Genomic DNA, 15,846 nt, shown 5'->3' on the forward strand with positions numbered 1-15,846 from the left:
TGCTGCATTTCCCCCTCCTCCTGGTTCTTGACTCGCCTCGGGTATCCCTTCCTGCAGAGAGTCCTTCCTAGGCCCCCAGGCCCCATCTGGGTCAGACCTCTCCTCTTGAGCTCTGGCTCCCTGCAGGTACCTCACAACCAGAGGGCGGCCTGTTGACTGTCCCAGCCCACACACCCCGAGCAGGAGCGCGTCCTCCGTGTTCATGATATACGCTCTGATTAAAAGCACGCTGTGATGCGCAGGCCCCTCAACTCCCCGTCATGAGCTTGCTTGCCACCCTGGACAGCCCCCCTCCACTGGGGACTTGGTGCCAGGCCCACAGTCTTTGTCTCTCTGTTCCTGACCATTCCATCCCACAGGTGGCTTAAGCATGCACATAGAGGGCCCTCCTAGTGCTTGGCCCCCAACTTTTGATCACCTCTGTTCCAGTGACCTCAGCCACCTACTGCCAAGGTCACAGCCTGGACTTTGTCATCACTGGAAACTGCTCCACCCCGGAGCTCTTAACAGACAGCTCCACTGGTGACAGAGACTTCCTGTTTTCCTAGCTCCCCAGGAATCTGTCAATTTTCCCTCCTCTCGTGAATCACACCCATCACTATACAAACGTGTTTTCGAATTTCCCATCTTTACCAAGCGCTCCCTCCTCAGCTCCTGCCCAGTTCTCTGTTCCCTCTTTGGCCAGGCTTTTCAAGACTTGGCTACTCAGTATTCCCCCTCCTCACCTCCCACTTTGCTCCGGCCCTAATGGATGTTTGTGTTACCCAGGCCAGTGGTGATTCCTCCTCTTGACAGGCTTGTTCCCTCCTGGAATCCCCTTGCTGTGTCTCTTCGGGGACCCCCACCAGCAGCCTCTCCTGGCGCAGCATCACTGGCTTAGTCGGTTTTATTTTCTTTGGCCACTTTCACATCTGAGCCCCCTTCTTTGTTTGAGGGAACTCTTACCCCATCCTATGAGTTTGCTGAGAGACCAGGTGACCTCTGACTGTAGTCGCTGAAAATGCCATACGCTTCTTTTCATAATTTCCCTTTCAGCTGGTACAGTGGATGGTAAACTACATGCCAAGGCCAAGTCTGGCCCACTGCCTGTTTTTGTAAATAAAGTTTTATTGCAGTCCAACCCCACTCCTTCCTTTATGCATTGCCTGAAGCTACCTTCCCGCTTCACTGGCAAGTTGAGTGAGTGTGACAGAGACGGTGAGGCCTACAGAGCAGGAAAAAACGCTTACTATCTGGCCCTTTACGGAAGAAAATGGCCTCAGCCCTCCAAGGGGGTATGGCCCTGCGCCTCGGGCTCTCACATCAGACCCACCCTCTCCAAGGGAGCAGGGCCAGCTCCCGCAGTGGCTGCTGTGTTGGCGGCCACTGCTGCCCCCTGCAGGGTGGCAGAGGCAGTGCTGGCAGCAGGGTTTGGAATATTGTTCTTGGCTAACGAGATTCAAACCTGTTTCTCCAACCCTCTGGCCACCTAATAGCCTTTTATTCCCCCCAGTTTTTGTTATTGGGGTAAAATACACATGAAAAAATTTACCATTTCAACCGTTTTTAAGTGTACAGTTCCATGGTATGAAGTATATTTATACTGTGCAGACATCACCACCACCTTCCATCTTCCAGTAGCTGTTTAATCAAGTCCTTGTCTGTGTAAATCAGCTAGAGTTGGTCTCTGTTGCTTGCCACCAATAATCTGGACAGATACACCTGATCGTCTTTCTAATACCTCACTCCTCTTTGTCTGTCTCCTTTGCTGACTCTTTCTCCTTGTCACAACTCCAGATAACAGGAGGAAAGTTGTCCACACACAAACATCTGAGGTGCCCTCACTTGTTCACCTGGCTCTTCAGACCTCTGCACCAGTGACTACCAGATCTCTGTCTCCAGCCTAGACCTGTAGAAGGCGAAATGCCTCAACATCGAAAACGTAAAATACGGAAGTCAGAGTCCTTGATCTCCTGCGCTCCCCCTGCCCCCAGCACACACATGCCCTCCACTGATGGCACCTAGAGCAGCCACCGCGTCGTCTGCTTAGACTCTGCAGTAGCCCCACACAGCAGGCAAGGAGGCCACTGTGTGGATCCCCAGCCAGAAGTGCCGTCCGCAGGCAGCCTCCAGCTGCTGGCTCCTTTGGGCTTGGCCTTGGCCTCAGCTGTGAGCACTTCCTCACTCGGTCACACCAATTCCAGGGCAGTGCCCAGGTGGCTGGATGAGGCAGGGGGTATAAAACCACTGCCCTGCCATCACTGCCCAAGGTGGCCTGGAGCTTTCTTGAGCCTGCATTGCAATTCAGCTTCATCCCCTGCCCAGATCTGCTTCCTCTCCCTTCCGTTCACGAGTGTCAATCCCTAATAAATGTTCAGTACCCCAAACTGTGAGCCCACCCCGTAGCACCTTGCGTCTGCCTGCCTCCTCGTCCCCGCCTCACACTGTATTTTCCATTAAGAGTGAACTTTTTCAGACTCTTCATCTGATCTTGTCACTCCCCTGAGAAAAACCCTCTGAGGGCCTCTCATCCCTCACAAAATAAAATCGAAAGTCTATTTCCTGGAAGCAGGGCCGGCTTCCTGGACATGCAGCCTGTATAATGCCCAGGGCTTAGAAGAGCCACACTTGGTTTACTGTTCTACTGCGGCCATGTCACAATTCTCCATTTTTGAGTAAGAGGCCCTGCAATTTCATTTTATACTGGGCCCTGCATATTATGTAGCCAGGCCTGCCTCATTTTGAGCTCATTTTCTGCGCCTTGCTCACCTGGCTCCAGCCCGCCATTCTTGCTTTTCCTGGAACGTGCCAGACTGTTCCTGGGGTCGGGTCCTTGGCTCTTGCTGGTCCTTAGTCCTTAACGCCTGGGCCCCTCTTTACATGATCCCTTGGGGCGCTTGAAGAATTCTTTATCCTTGAAATTGAGGAGGTTAACCACAGTCCCTCTCGCTGGTGAGTGGTGTTTGTTTGTTTGTTTATCACATTTTCCTGGGAACATGGTGTGTTCTTTCAGGCTGCAGATGCAGCTCACTTCGTTTCAGATTAGTCCTCTTATAATATATCTTTGATGGCATCTATGTGCCATTTTGGGTTCCCTGCTACAGGGACACGAATTATCCTTATGTTGGGTTGTCTTTGTCTCTCTTCCAGTGCTATTAGCTACACTCTAATTGCTTTAGCTTTTATCTTTTTCATCTGCATACACTGTTTGTCTAGTTTGATTTTCAGCTACGTATATTCTGTTTCTGGCTGTTTTTAAATGTATTTATTAGTTCCGTAATGATGTGTTTTGGTCTGCAGTTTATTTCCCTAGGTTGGGAATTTGCCCTTTCATCTTACTGTGTTTTATCTTCTCATCTTTGAACTGTTATTGAGAACATGTTCTTATAAAGTTGTGAGGAATTTCCTTCTCTTCCTTTTGTGTATTCTCTTCTTGGTGGGATTTTGCCTTTCCTGAGCCATCCGCCTCACTTTTATTTTGTCGCTTTTGGCCATGTTTCTAGAGTTACCATGTTGTTTCTTGTCAACTTGGCTCAGGCTTAGACGGCTCCATCCAGTCGTTCTGTTTGCTTTGGTGCAGCAGGGGGGTTCTGGCTCTCTCTTCCCCGTCTTCTGGCATCCTCTCTCACTGCTTTCCCCTCTGGGCTGTCATGAGCTCGTTCTCTTGTGGGCAGAGACAAGCTGTACACGTGGGGGAGCTGCAGTCAGGGGGACTCTTCGGCAGCATCTGGAGTCTTCTCTCTAGCCTAGGAATTGTGTTAATTGTCTTACGCCAGGGTTCAGTCTAGCCGCTTGAAGGACACGTATGCCATTCCTATAAGGGATATGGGAAGGGGCCACCCCAGGTTCCCAGTGGTCCCCTGGCCTGGCTCGCTGGGTGCTTTACCTGTTTCTCCTGCACCTCCCGGTTGCAGCTTCTGTAGTTCCTGGGCCTAAAAGGAAAAAGTTACAGACTCCTACCCAGTTGCTTCTTTCCAGCTCAGTGAGGAGAGGTTTCGGGGTGTTGTGGGCTCCCCAGCACGGTTTCCAGGGGTGGGGCAGGAGCTCAGTCTTGCTGCTGCTTTGTTCTCTGGAATCCTTTCTTCGGCTGCCAGGTTTCGAAATGTACTGCGTTCGATTTTATGTCCCTTTCCTTCGTTTGCTGAATTCTGTCCTTCACACTCCTCCTCCCCACGTCTGTGTGTTTCTCCTTTTATTAGGCATTGGGAGAGAGGAGTTCTGTGGGACGTTGTAACCCGCCGTTTGAACCTAACCGTCTAATCCGTGTGGAATTGATGCTGTTGTGTGGCGGGAGGATGCAGTGGTCACAAGAAGCACGTCACGGCCTTGCCACCCCTCCGTGTTTTTCTCTGGTTGTTCACAGGCACTGATTCTAGGTCAGTCTCCGCTGGAGAGCTGGTAGTCATGTTCCCATTGTATTTTCTACCCCGTTAGTATTTGTACACAGGGAAGCCGCTGACTGGTTGATATTTGTCTTGTCACCAGGCATGTTAGTTACTTTTTTTTTTTTTTTTTTGCGGTACGCGGGCCTCTCACTGCTGTGGCCTCTCCCGTTGCGGAGCACAGGCTCCGGACGCGCAGGCTCAGTGGCCATGGCTCACGGGCCCAGCCGCTCCGCGGCATGCGGGATCCTCCCGGACCGGGGCACGAACCCGTGTCCCCTGCATCGGCAGGCGGACTCTCAATCACTGCGCCACCAGGGAAGCCCCATGTTAGTTACTTTTTAGCCGGTCCCCAGAGTTGTTTACGGGATAGAGATTAGTCCCTACTGCTTGCCCACTGCTGCCCACTGCCCTTCTCTGGCCCTGCCTGCTCCCAGCAGTGCCCAGGGAAACCCCTCAGCCTGTTGCTGGCCTTGCCGTGTCGGCCTCTAGGCCCTTCCGTCTGCCACCGGCAAACCGCACTTCAGCCAGCCTGGCTTCTGGGTCCCACCGTTGTGACCTTGAAGATTTCCTCGGCCTCTGTTGGTGGGGGGGCATCCTGTCACCACCGACCCCCCCGGCAGGTCCCTCCTTGGCATCTCTCACGGTGCCTCAGCCACTGGTGGCACCCTCTTGTTTGCCAGCTCTGACAGACACATTTCCCCTTTTTTCTATTGTTGGTCATTCCAGTGGCTCCTATGTCATCATCGGGAAGCAAGTCTGTCAGGCATGCAGCTGCGGGGTGACGTACACTAGTGAGAGGCACAGCAATGAAAACAAGGGCATCACCTCAAGTGAGAGGAAAACAGTAATGACAGAAAACTGCAGCAGGAAGGAGCTGTGGGAATCTATTGCTGGGGACCAAAGAGGCAGGCGTGGCCTGAGCGCCTGTGCAGACTGGCTGTGGGGACCTGAAAGCTGGATATTTGTCGTGAGGGCACCGGAGGCCAGCTTTGCCCCGTTTGTGAGGAGGGTTGCCGTGAGCACCCTGCGGCGTGGAGGAGACACGATGGAAGAGACGTAGCTAGATGTGGAGGCCGGGGAGCAAATGCTCACGACACAGGCTGTCCAGGGGAAGAGGTGAAATCACAAAAATGTCAGTCATAACGACTGGCTTCTTGGTTTTCTCCCATTCTTAACTCATTTGGCCAGCCCCCTCTGCAGTGGCCTGCATGGGGACAGTTGGTGGTGAAGCCACCCAGCTTGGCTTTAGTCATGCTCCACGACTGTACCAGCTTCTCACGCCGGGCTCGATCCTTCCCCCACCCACAGCGGCCCCGCATCGCCTTCCGGAGCGCTCCCCCGGCTCCCACTCTCTCCCCTTTCACAGCACTCAGCAAAATCGCTATGATTTCATTATTGACTGTATGCTTTAGAAGACGGTTTGTACCAGGAGAAAGAGAAGAAACGGATGCAGGTAGAAAGTGTGTCTTGTTACCGGAGCAGCCTTGGCCCCAGCACAGCTCGGGCCCACTACCTAGATTGTCAGCTACCGAATGACTGAGTAGGTGACATGAAACACCTCCACCCCGCTCCCCGTGTCCTTGTCATGATGACTTCTGTTCAAAGCTTGCCCCTCCTTGCTAGGCATTCCAGAGTGGAAGCAGTTTCTGCCACCTTACTTTACTCCTGTCTAGTTCCAGAACATTTTCATCACCCCCAAAGGAAGCCACGTGGAAAACAGTCTGGAGCTTCCTCAAAAAGTCAAGCATGGAGTACCCGTGTGACCCAGTGATTCCACTCTAGGTATAGACCCAAGAGAATTGAAAACATACACCCGTGCAAAAAACTTGTACTCAAATATTCACAGCAGCTAAAAAGTAGAAGCAACCCAGATGTCCATCAACAGATGAATGGATAAACAAAAAGTGTGGTGTGTCTATACAGTGGAATGTTATTCAGCCATAGAAAGGGAAGAAGTTCTGATACATGCTACAATGTGGAAGAACCTTGAAAACATTATGCTGAGTGAAAGGAGCCTATCACAAAAAGCCATATGTTATATGATTCCATTTATATGAGAGGTCCAAACAGGCAGATCCATAGAGACAGAAAAGAGATTAGTGGTTGCCAGGGGCTTGGGAGTAAGGGGGGCTGGGGAAGTACCTGCTTAGTGGGTATAAGATTTCCTCCGGGGGGGTGACAAAATGTTCTGGAACTAGATAGTGGTGATGGCTGTACAACATTGTGAATGTACTAAGTACTGCTAATGGTAAATTTTATGTCATGCATTTTACCACAATAAAAAGAAAGATCAAACACCCTCAGAATATTTAGCCAACAACCTTCAACTTGGCTAAATGCCTAGTCATTAAACTTCTTGGACTAGATTCCTTTCTGACCGTCGTGGTTACCGTGTCCTGGGTTTCAGAGATGGCATTCAGGTCAGCGTGGTCCAGTCTAGCATGTGTCACCGTAGGTCCCCACATTCGCCAATTTCTCTCACATGGACAGCAGAGCTACCTGCCTGAGCGTTGTAAAACCTGCCTTTATGATTTAGGGTAATGGGTGAAGTCAGCTGTCATTTTAGTGGGTTCTTATAAAAATTGAGATATAATTCACATACTGTGAAATTCACCCATTAAAGTGTACACTGGCATTTAGTACACTCATAATGTTGTGCAACCATCACCTCTATCTAGTTCCAGAACATTTTCATTACACCCCCCGCCCCCCCCCCAAAAATCCTGTACCCATTAGGAGTCGTTCCCTATTACCCACTACCCCCGGACCCTGGCAATGAATAATCTACTTTCAATCTCTGGATTTGCCTGTTCTGGACATTTCATATAAATGGAGTCATACAGTGTTTGTCTTTCTGTGTGTGGCTTAACTTCGCTTAGCATAACGTCTTCAATTCAAGGTCCATCCATGCTATAGCAGGTGTCAGAGTTTCCTTCTTTCTTTTTTTGGCCCCACCACGGGACTTGTGGGCTCTTAAGTTCCCCGAGGCCCAGGGATCGAACCTGGGCCCTTGGCAGTGAGAACATGGAGTCCTAACCACTGGACCGCCAGGGAATTCCCCAGTTTCCTTCTTTTTTAAAGCTGAATAACATTCCATTATATGAATGAACCACATTTTTTAAATAAATTTATTTTTATTTATTTTTGGCTGCGTTGGATCTTTGTTGCTGAGTGCAGGCTTTCTCTAGCTGTGGCGAGCGGGGGCTACTCTTTGTTGCGGTGCGTGGGCTTCTCATTGCAGTGGCTTCTCTTGTTGCGGAGCACAGGCTCGAGGCGCGTGGGCTCAGTAGTTGCGGCTCACAGGCTGTAGAGCACAGGCTCAGTAGTTGTGGTGCAAGGGCTTAGTTGCTCCGCGGCATGTGGGATCATCCCGGACCAGGGCTTGAACCTGTGTCCCCTGCATTTGCAGGCGGATTCTTAACCACTGCTCCACCAGGGAAGCCCCAGACCACATTTTGTTTCTGCATTTATGTGTACCTGGACACTTGGGTTGGTTGGTTCTACCTTTTGGCTACTGTGAACTGTGCTGTTATGAACATCAGCGTCCAAGTATCTGTTCGAGTCCCTGTTTTCAACTCTCTGGGGTCCATACCTAGGAGGGGAATCGCTGGGTCACATGGGAGCTCCACGTTTAACTTTTTGAGGAACTGCCTGACTGTTCTCCACGGTGGCAGTGTTTTTTCAAACTTCCTTCTCTCCCGTGTGTGGTAGACTCACGCTTTCAAGGTGAGGCTTACCGTGTGGTGCTCATTGCCTTCATTCGGGGAGGGTTCTACCTTTGGGTGGCAAGAACTGTGTTTTATTTAGCTTTTCAAAACATAGACAGTTTCTTGCATCTTCTAAAAACTGGGGTGTTAAAAAATACACTGAATTCAGAGCGGGTCCGCTAAACTTCAGGTTCCACCATTGAAGCCTTTGAGCTGAACCCCATCCCCTTTTTTGCTCCCCAGAGACCACTGAGACCCTCTTCCAGTGCCAGTTTGATTCCTCTCAGATCTTTAAAGGGGCCAAAGCTGGCGTCTCAAAGCGCTGCTACGTTTATTGATTCGTGCAGAGAAGCCCCCTTGATTCTGCGATTCTGCAGCTCATACTGGAGGATGGAAGCAGCCACTGCCAGGAGGCCATGTCTCTCCTCTGGTTCCTGACCATTGACCTGGGGAAGTGGCCGCCACCCTGTCCTTCCGGTTCGTGGCTTTGTTGTGGTACTTGGGCTCCTTACGTAGCTCCATGGGGTGGATGACTGGGAATGAAAGGTGCTGAGACACTCCATCTCCTGAGATTGGCCTGATGCAAACATGACTGAAATTGGGAAAGGTCAGGATATTGCTGGTGCTCTGGAGGTTTCCTAGAGCTCGCTCTGGAGGGGGCAGGACTCAGATTCAAGTGAAGAACACCTTTTAGCTGTGGCTTTCACCTGGCTTTGTGGCCTTTCTTTTCTTTTTCAATATGGAAGCCTTGGAGATTGAGTAGTGACACCTCAGCTGCAGTTGTCTGGTCAGCTGCACATGTCAGCTGTTGGCTGATTGCGCCGCTGGAATGCACAGGAGCCTCGGGTCAAAAGAGTGCTATCAGACCCCTCGGGATGCAATGATTTGGCCTGAAATCAAGATTCCGGCAACTCTCATTTTCCTTTGCTAGATCAAAGGAAGGGTTTGATCTCATGTTTTCGTTTTAGCAGCAAAATTACCAAATGATGTTTTTTTCACACAAGAGCCTTCTCTCAGTCTTCGTGGATATTTAAGGTTTGTGAAGGCTCTGCTTCAATGTGATGCCTGCATCCCCCACAGTGTGCAGATTAGCTGTTCCATCGGTATTAGAAGTCAGGTCCTAGGCAAGGCTGCCTTTGGCAGTGATTTTTTTTTTTTTTTTTAACACGAGGAAGTACCTCAACACCTTCATTCACACTCACGGCTTCACCATACAGAGCATAACGCTGTTGAAAACATTGCAGTTCTTTGAGCCACTACAAGAAGGCACTTCTGCGAGGTTTTCAGCCTTTTCTCTTAATGTATTCATGTAACGTGAAGGCGTTCTCTTTAATTGTTAGGAAGCTTGACCGAAACGGCTCTTAAGTATTCCTGTCCAGCAGCAGTTTCCGGTTATGTTGCTGTCGTCTGCCCCTTTGTGGACACGTTGCCCCTGCCGCCGCTGGCAGTCGCTCCATCGCGCTCCTGAGCCCTGAAGGATGGCTCTCCTCAGAGCATTCATCCGGGGCAGTTCGTGCACTCGGGGGCTTCAGCATCAAGCTCACGTGCGACCATATTCACGTTGCCCAAACCCCCCGCTGCTGCCGTTGTAGCGCCTTCAGACCAGGGAGCCAGTCGCTCCTCGTTGTCCTGTCTCTTCAGTCTCCTTTTGCTCCTCACACCGCAGCCCATTTTGAAGAGTCCAGGCCCGCCAACGTGTAGGATGCCCCTCTCTTTGGACTCTCCCAGGCGTTTCCTCGTGGCCTCTTCCTTCTCCCTGGCTCTTCTGCCGGCCTCCTCCGTCAACAGGACCCCTCCCTTCCTTCCCTGCCTCTTTAGCCTGCATATTCCTTACTTTCTGGCCAGCTTGTGAGTACAGGTAAGACGTTTTAAACACTGTCCTCTGTAATATCTTCTAGAAGATGTTCGGTCCGGCAGTTTTAGTAGTTTCAGCAAGAGGAGTCTCTGCAGACCCGTCCGCCTCGTTGCTGGGAGCTGATCTGTGGAAGCCTGGGTGGGACCTGTCGTCCCAGCATGACTGTCCTCCGTGACCCCTCCCTCTCCATCACTGTAGACGTCACCATCTGCCTTTCTGGGCCCGCGGTGACCACTCCGGCGTCATCTCCTGCCAACCCCGACCCACCGGGGCCCAGGCGTCCAAAGTCATCATGTACTCACTGACTCAGGCCTACTGCTTTGCGTGCTAAACAGGCCCGTGCTACTTGAAGCTGATGGGCAGGGGAATGGGGCCGTCAGAGGAAGCGGAGGTAGCATAACATGTGCGTTGTGATCATCCCTTGGCAGAATTAAGCGCTGCTCCTGTGCACCGAGCAGGGAGACGACAGGAAGGAAGATGCGCGCTGTCTGGGGGGTTGAGCGGCGGGGTGGCGTATTCAAAATGCACTGTGCGTGGAGCAGGGAAGGCCTATCGGAAGACGAGAGCGAGGGCTGGCCCAGAATGCATACACAGAATGCATACACAGAATGCTTATCCTGACTCGCTTCTTCCTCCAGGGAGGGGCGTCACAGTGGTGACAGGATAGGGCTATTGATAGTGCCGGCCCGGGCCCACCTGGTCTAGCCTGCCCCGAGCACTCCTTGTTGGCCTGGGACTGGGATAAGCACTCCTCCTCAGCCCTAAACACCCAGCTGTGTCTGGGCTTCCTCCGTGCCTGGAACAGAGGAGAGGATGCTCTTTCTTTGTTGCCTCCCCTCACCCCCGCCCCCGAAATTGGGAGCTCTAGAAGACCAGAGAATGATGCTGGTTCTACCCTGGCCTCCCAGCCCTTAGCAGAGGCTGGCTCAGGGCAAGGGCAGTCGATGAACACACGTCAGCTCAGGCATGACCTCAGGCAGGTTCCCTTGTCTGGTTGTACTTGCTTTTCTTTTCACCTATAACACTGAAGAGTTGAACAGGTGAATACCCCCAACTCTAAAATGTGTGAACTTAAGAACTAGGTGCTCAGTTCTCACGGTCCTCTCAGCAGGTGTGTGTGTGTGCGCACATGCATGCAGAGATACACGGTCTGGAGGGCTGTTTGGTTTCTTCTTTGTTTTTTAATATTTATTTATTTATTTGGCTGAGCCAGGTCTTAGTTGCAGCACATGGGATCTTCACTGTGTCACGCAGGCTTTTTAGTTGTGGTGTGTGGGATCTTTTTAGTTGCAGCATGCGGGATCTTTAGTTGCGGCATGCAGGATCTTTTAGTTGCGGCTTGCATGTGGGATTTTAGTTCGCTGACCAGGGATCGAACCCTAGTCCCATGCATTGGGAGCGCAGAGTCTTAGCCACTGGACCACCAGGGAAGTCCCTGTTTGGTTTCTTTGAAAAAGTGTGTTTCAGCAAACCCTATAATCCTCCTGGTGGGGGGCCTTGAGTACTCGCCTAGTACCCCAGCCTGGCCCCCTTCCTCAGGTTACCCTGGCACTGAGCAGGTGGCTGGGCCGAGGGTAAACTCATTTGGATTACCTGTTTTCCATCATTTTTGCCTCCACTCCACACCCAGCAGAATGGCTTCCAGACTTCTTCGTGGGCTTTTATTTGTTTTTAAGCGGAGAAGTAGCAGTCAGAAAATAAAGTACCAAACACCTCTGTGCTCCTCAATGCACAGAATTGAAAATCACCATATTCTCACAGTTGCTTCAAGTAATTTCAATTTTTTTTTTCTTTTGTCTGCATTGGGTTTTCGTTGCTGGGTGTGGGCTTTCTCTAGTTGCGGCGAGTGGGGGCTTCTCTTGTTGCGGAGCACAGGCTCTGTGCACGCAGGCTCAGTAGTTGTGGCATGCAGGCTCTAGAGCGCAGGCTCAGTAGTTGTGGCGCACGGGCTCAGTAGCTCTGCGGTATGTGGGATCTTCCCGGACCAGGGCTCGAACCCGTGTCCCCTGCATTGGCAGGCGGATTCTTAACCACTGCGCCACCAGGGAAGTCCCAAGTAATTTCAATCTAAAAGAGCTAGAATAATCACAGAGTTAAAGGCCTTTTTATTCCCATGTTTGGTGCTATTGAAACTTCATTTATTGTATACTTAGAAACAGTTGAAAAGGTAAATTTTATGTTATGTCTGTTTTATCACAATAAAAAATTCTAAAAATCCAAACAGTTCATTTAGGCTAAGTCAGAGTCCGGGCACAGGGGCCTCCCCACTTTGTAGCCAAAGAACTATGTTCTCCCCTCTTTGAGCTTCTTTTGGTTTGTTTATGTTGAAGTGTAGCTGGTTACGGTGCTGTGTTAGCTGCTCCTTCAGCTTCTCGACGCGGGTGTGGCTGTAGCTCCCCCCTGCTGCTGGCCCAGGCTTCGTCATCCTCGGTTGGTGGCATCACCATCCTCGCAGGCTTTGGCCATGGCCCTTAGCTCATCCCCGGCCCTCGTCCCCACACCGGCCAGCTCTGTTGCTCCACCTCCTGGTCACGTCCCCAGTCCTTGCCCTCCTCGCCCTGGATCACATGCCCAGAGCGCCCCAAGAGGCCTCCCACAGGCTCCCTGCTGCCCACTTAGGTCCCTGGCAGGCCATTCTCCACATAGTAGCCAAAGGGATCCCATCACACTCAGAATAAAACCCGACACAGCCCCACGTGCCCCCTCGAGGCCTCTCTGCTGCCTGGAACCTTCTTCCCCCATAAGCCCATTGGACCCTCATTTCCTTTATGTCTTTCTCTACTTCCCCCAACATCACCAAGTGGGTTTTTTCTTAACTATATTCTAATCAGTTCATTCTTTTGGACAGTCACCTGGTCACTGCGTAGCCCAACAGAGGAGCCCTTTCAACCCACGTCCTTTTGACCCTTCTGCCACCCCTGTGCACTGCCCTGCCTTTCCACCCCACAGGCCACCCCAGAACTGGAGCCCCCACTTTTCCCCAGGCTAGCCTGGTTCCCCTCCGTGGATGCTAGGCATGTTCCCTTCTGTTCCCTTTTGTTTTCATTTTGGTTTTGGTTATGTAAACTTTTACATGATTCAGAAATTGAAATTCTGGTTTGACACACCCGGCGAGGTCTTGCCTCACTCCTGTCCTCACCTTGGTCCTGCCTACCCTGTGCCAGGACTGATTCCCTTCGTTTTTGCCATCTGCTTCCTAAAGTCCCCTTCTTTTCTCCCCCAGAGGGCTGCCTACAGTGTACGGTGTTCCCCTCACAGGAGGTCCTGGGGGTCCCTCACTCATGGTTCGGGCCGCCCGGCTCTCCGTGGTGCGCACGTCGGCGTCTGCCCAGCAGGTCTCTGGCGGCGGCCGTCTGGCTTGGCCACAGTCTTGAGCTGATGAAAAGAATGTTGTCGCCAGTAACATCGGGCATCTGTTGTTTTGCATTTCTGTGGGTGTCTCTTCAGGGTAGGTTTCTAGAAGGGCTGGCCCTAGATGGCATCGGCACCCTTGCTTGTACCTAAGAGGCATTCCTGGGGCGTGTGGTTTGTGCTTGACTTCACCGTAGTTAAATTATCAGGGGAGTGCAGATGAGGGCTCTCAAGAAGCCAGCCTTTGCCATCGGTGCAGTGTTTTTCTCGGGCTCGGGACTGCCCAGGTTCCCGTGGTGACAGTGGGCTGCGGGCTGCATGGAGCTGCCCATGGCTCTTCCTCATCTCCCATCAAGGAGCTAAGCCTGGAGAATTAGAAAGTCAGCTGTGTGCTAGAGCTCACACTCGGGGCCCTAAACTTCTGGAGGCGGAGCCAGGATAGGGAGGAGGTCGGGGCGCGCCCTCCCCACACCCTGTCTCCCCATATGCCTGACCTGAGTGTTCCTGGTGCGAACTCACCACTGGTGACTTAGCCACGTCATTGGAGTCTGGTTGCCAGGGCACGCCGTGGTGCCTTTGTTGCGGTCTCCGCGGTTTGGCCAAGAAGGGCAGTCACTTGGGGTGGGCCGACGTGAGCCGCGTGGGCCCAGGCAGCTCTGGGACTGAGATCTGAAGGACAGAGGAGTCTGGTTCTTTTCCCGGATGAGATGAGCTGCTAACTGCGGGCTTCTCAGGTGCCTGATTCCGAGCCCACGATTCTTCTTCCAAGCCTCCCTGGCCCGGGTAGTGTTCTTGCCCTCTTGGCCTGGCCATGAGCGCATCATGGCCAGACCCTGATCCCGGGGCCTCACAGTGACCATTGCCGAAGTACACGAGGAGGGGACCCTACCGGGTGGGACGGAAGCATAGGGAAGGAGCTGTTCTGTTGGCATGAAGGAATGAGGAGGTGCCCGCCCTGGAATGAGGAGCGTGTTCTTCTGCACCTTTCCGTTCTCTCTGCCCTTCCATCCCATCGGCCAAGGCCAAGGCCCTGTGTCGTCAGGAGCGTCTGGTGATAAAGGCTCCCCGACCTGGGATTGCTCCTCTTCTCATGCCAGAACCCTGGGCATCAGTGTCTGGTTACCCACGTCCGCCAGTGTTTATACAACGCCTTTGTGACTCTTCTCCCTCTGGGGTGTTGACCCATTGTTGAGATGAGGAGACCGAGGCACGGGATGCTGAGCTCACTTGCTCAGGTCGCGTTTGAAAATGGCAAAGTCAGCATTTGAGCTCAGGTTGGCTGGCTCCGAATCTGCGTGTTTTTCCACAGCGCTGTGCTCTGCGCCACCGCCCAAGGGGCACTGTTGGACTGTTCCCGTCAGCAAGTTGTACTGTGCTGTTTTTACTGAGCACACGTTTGAGAAAACCCAAAACACAGAAGCTGTAGTAACAGCCAAGCCAGTCCTTCGTGACGAGGAGCCCCCCTCCATTTTGGTGGGTAGGTCCCTCTCCGGCAGTCGAGGAGGGCCTCTTGTCATCCGTCATACACGGAGGCCCTCGGGCACAGCTCGTAACACTGAGAAGTCACCTTCTCAGTGCAGGCATGCTAGGAGTGGGACTCAGGCCACGGCGCAGGTAGGGTGCGGTGTGCCATCGCCGTCAGCAGCCCAGGGGCTCTAAAATGATGTGTGCAGGGGAAGGGCATCTGGATCTGGGCGAGCACTGGCAGGGCAGCCCCTCTCTCAGGGCCCTGCCCACGCTGGGGCGCCCGGGGCCTGCTGTTGCTCACTGTTTCTGCAAACCAGTGTGTTCTCCGTGATACTTACATACTCGTTTAATACTTCAGGGAAGAAAAGTCAGAAGAACAGGATCTCCAGGGCCTGAAGGATAAACCTTTGAAGTTTAAAAAGGTGAAGAAGGATAAGAAAGAAGACAAAGAGGGCAAGCATGAGCCCCTGCAGCCAGCGGCCCACCGCTCTGCTGAGCCGGCAGAGGCAGGTAAAGCAGAGACCTCGGAAGGGTCGGGCTCGGCCCCAGCCGTGCCGGAAGCTTCGGCCTCCCCCAAACAGCGGCGCTCCATCATTCGCGACCGGGGACCCATGTACGACGACCCCACTCTGCCTGAAGGTTGGACCCGAAAGCTTAAGCAAAGGAAATCTGGCCGCTCCGCTGGGAAGTATGATGTGTATTTGATCAAGTAAGTAAGGGTGACTCCTGTTTCTACAGAGCGGGGAGGGCCGGGTGGGCGGGGGGTCAGGGACCGGTGCTGAAAAACTGATGGGGACCCCTTGGAGTGGTAGCTCTTTGCTGCTCCTTGATCAGGAAAATGTGTGTGCATAACCCCACCTCGGGTCAGGGGCTTCAGTAGTGACCACTGCTTGCGGGCGCGACCAGGTATGCGTGGAATGACCGCGTACGTAGGTCACTGCCCTGAATGAGATGTGCCCGGGGTAGCAGAGTGTGGCTTTCCGCACCTGCCGTCAAGGCCTCATCTGGAGCTGGAATAGCAGTAGGGCCTACCCAGGGCCTCAGTGAGGGCACCAGGAGAGGCCGCCTGGGAAGCAGTGAGGACGCAAGGTCCTGCCGTGCA

General features: G+C 52.6%; 1 protein-coding gene across 2 annotated transcripts in view; it reads left to right on the forward strand.

The window, feature by feature from the left end:
- The window catches only part of MECP2 (methyl-CpG binding protein 2), a 61,953-nt gene that overhangs the window by 35,254 nt on the left and 10,853 nt on the right, over positions 1 to 15,846 (forward strand). The window contains exon 2 of one of the 2 annotated variants that reach the window (XM_030850401.2): positions 15,103 to 15,453. In XM_030850401.2, the coding sequence (XP_030706261.1) occupies positions 15,103 to 15,453 (351 nt within the window). Of the gene's footprint in view, positions 1 to 15,102; positions 15,454 to 15,846 lie in introns of those variants that run through there. The other variant, XM_060291932.1, reaches the window with a different exon arrangement.

The sequence above is a fragment of the Globicephala melas genome, chromosome X (genome assembly GCF_963455315.2).
Source record: "Globicephala melas chromosome X, mGloMel1.2, whole genome shotgun sequence".
Classification (NCBI taxonomy): domain Eukaryota; kingdom Metazoa; phylum Chordata; class Mammalia; order Artiodactyla; family Delphinidae; genus Globicephala; species Globicephala melas.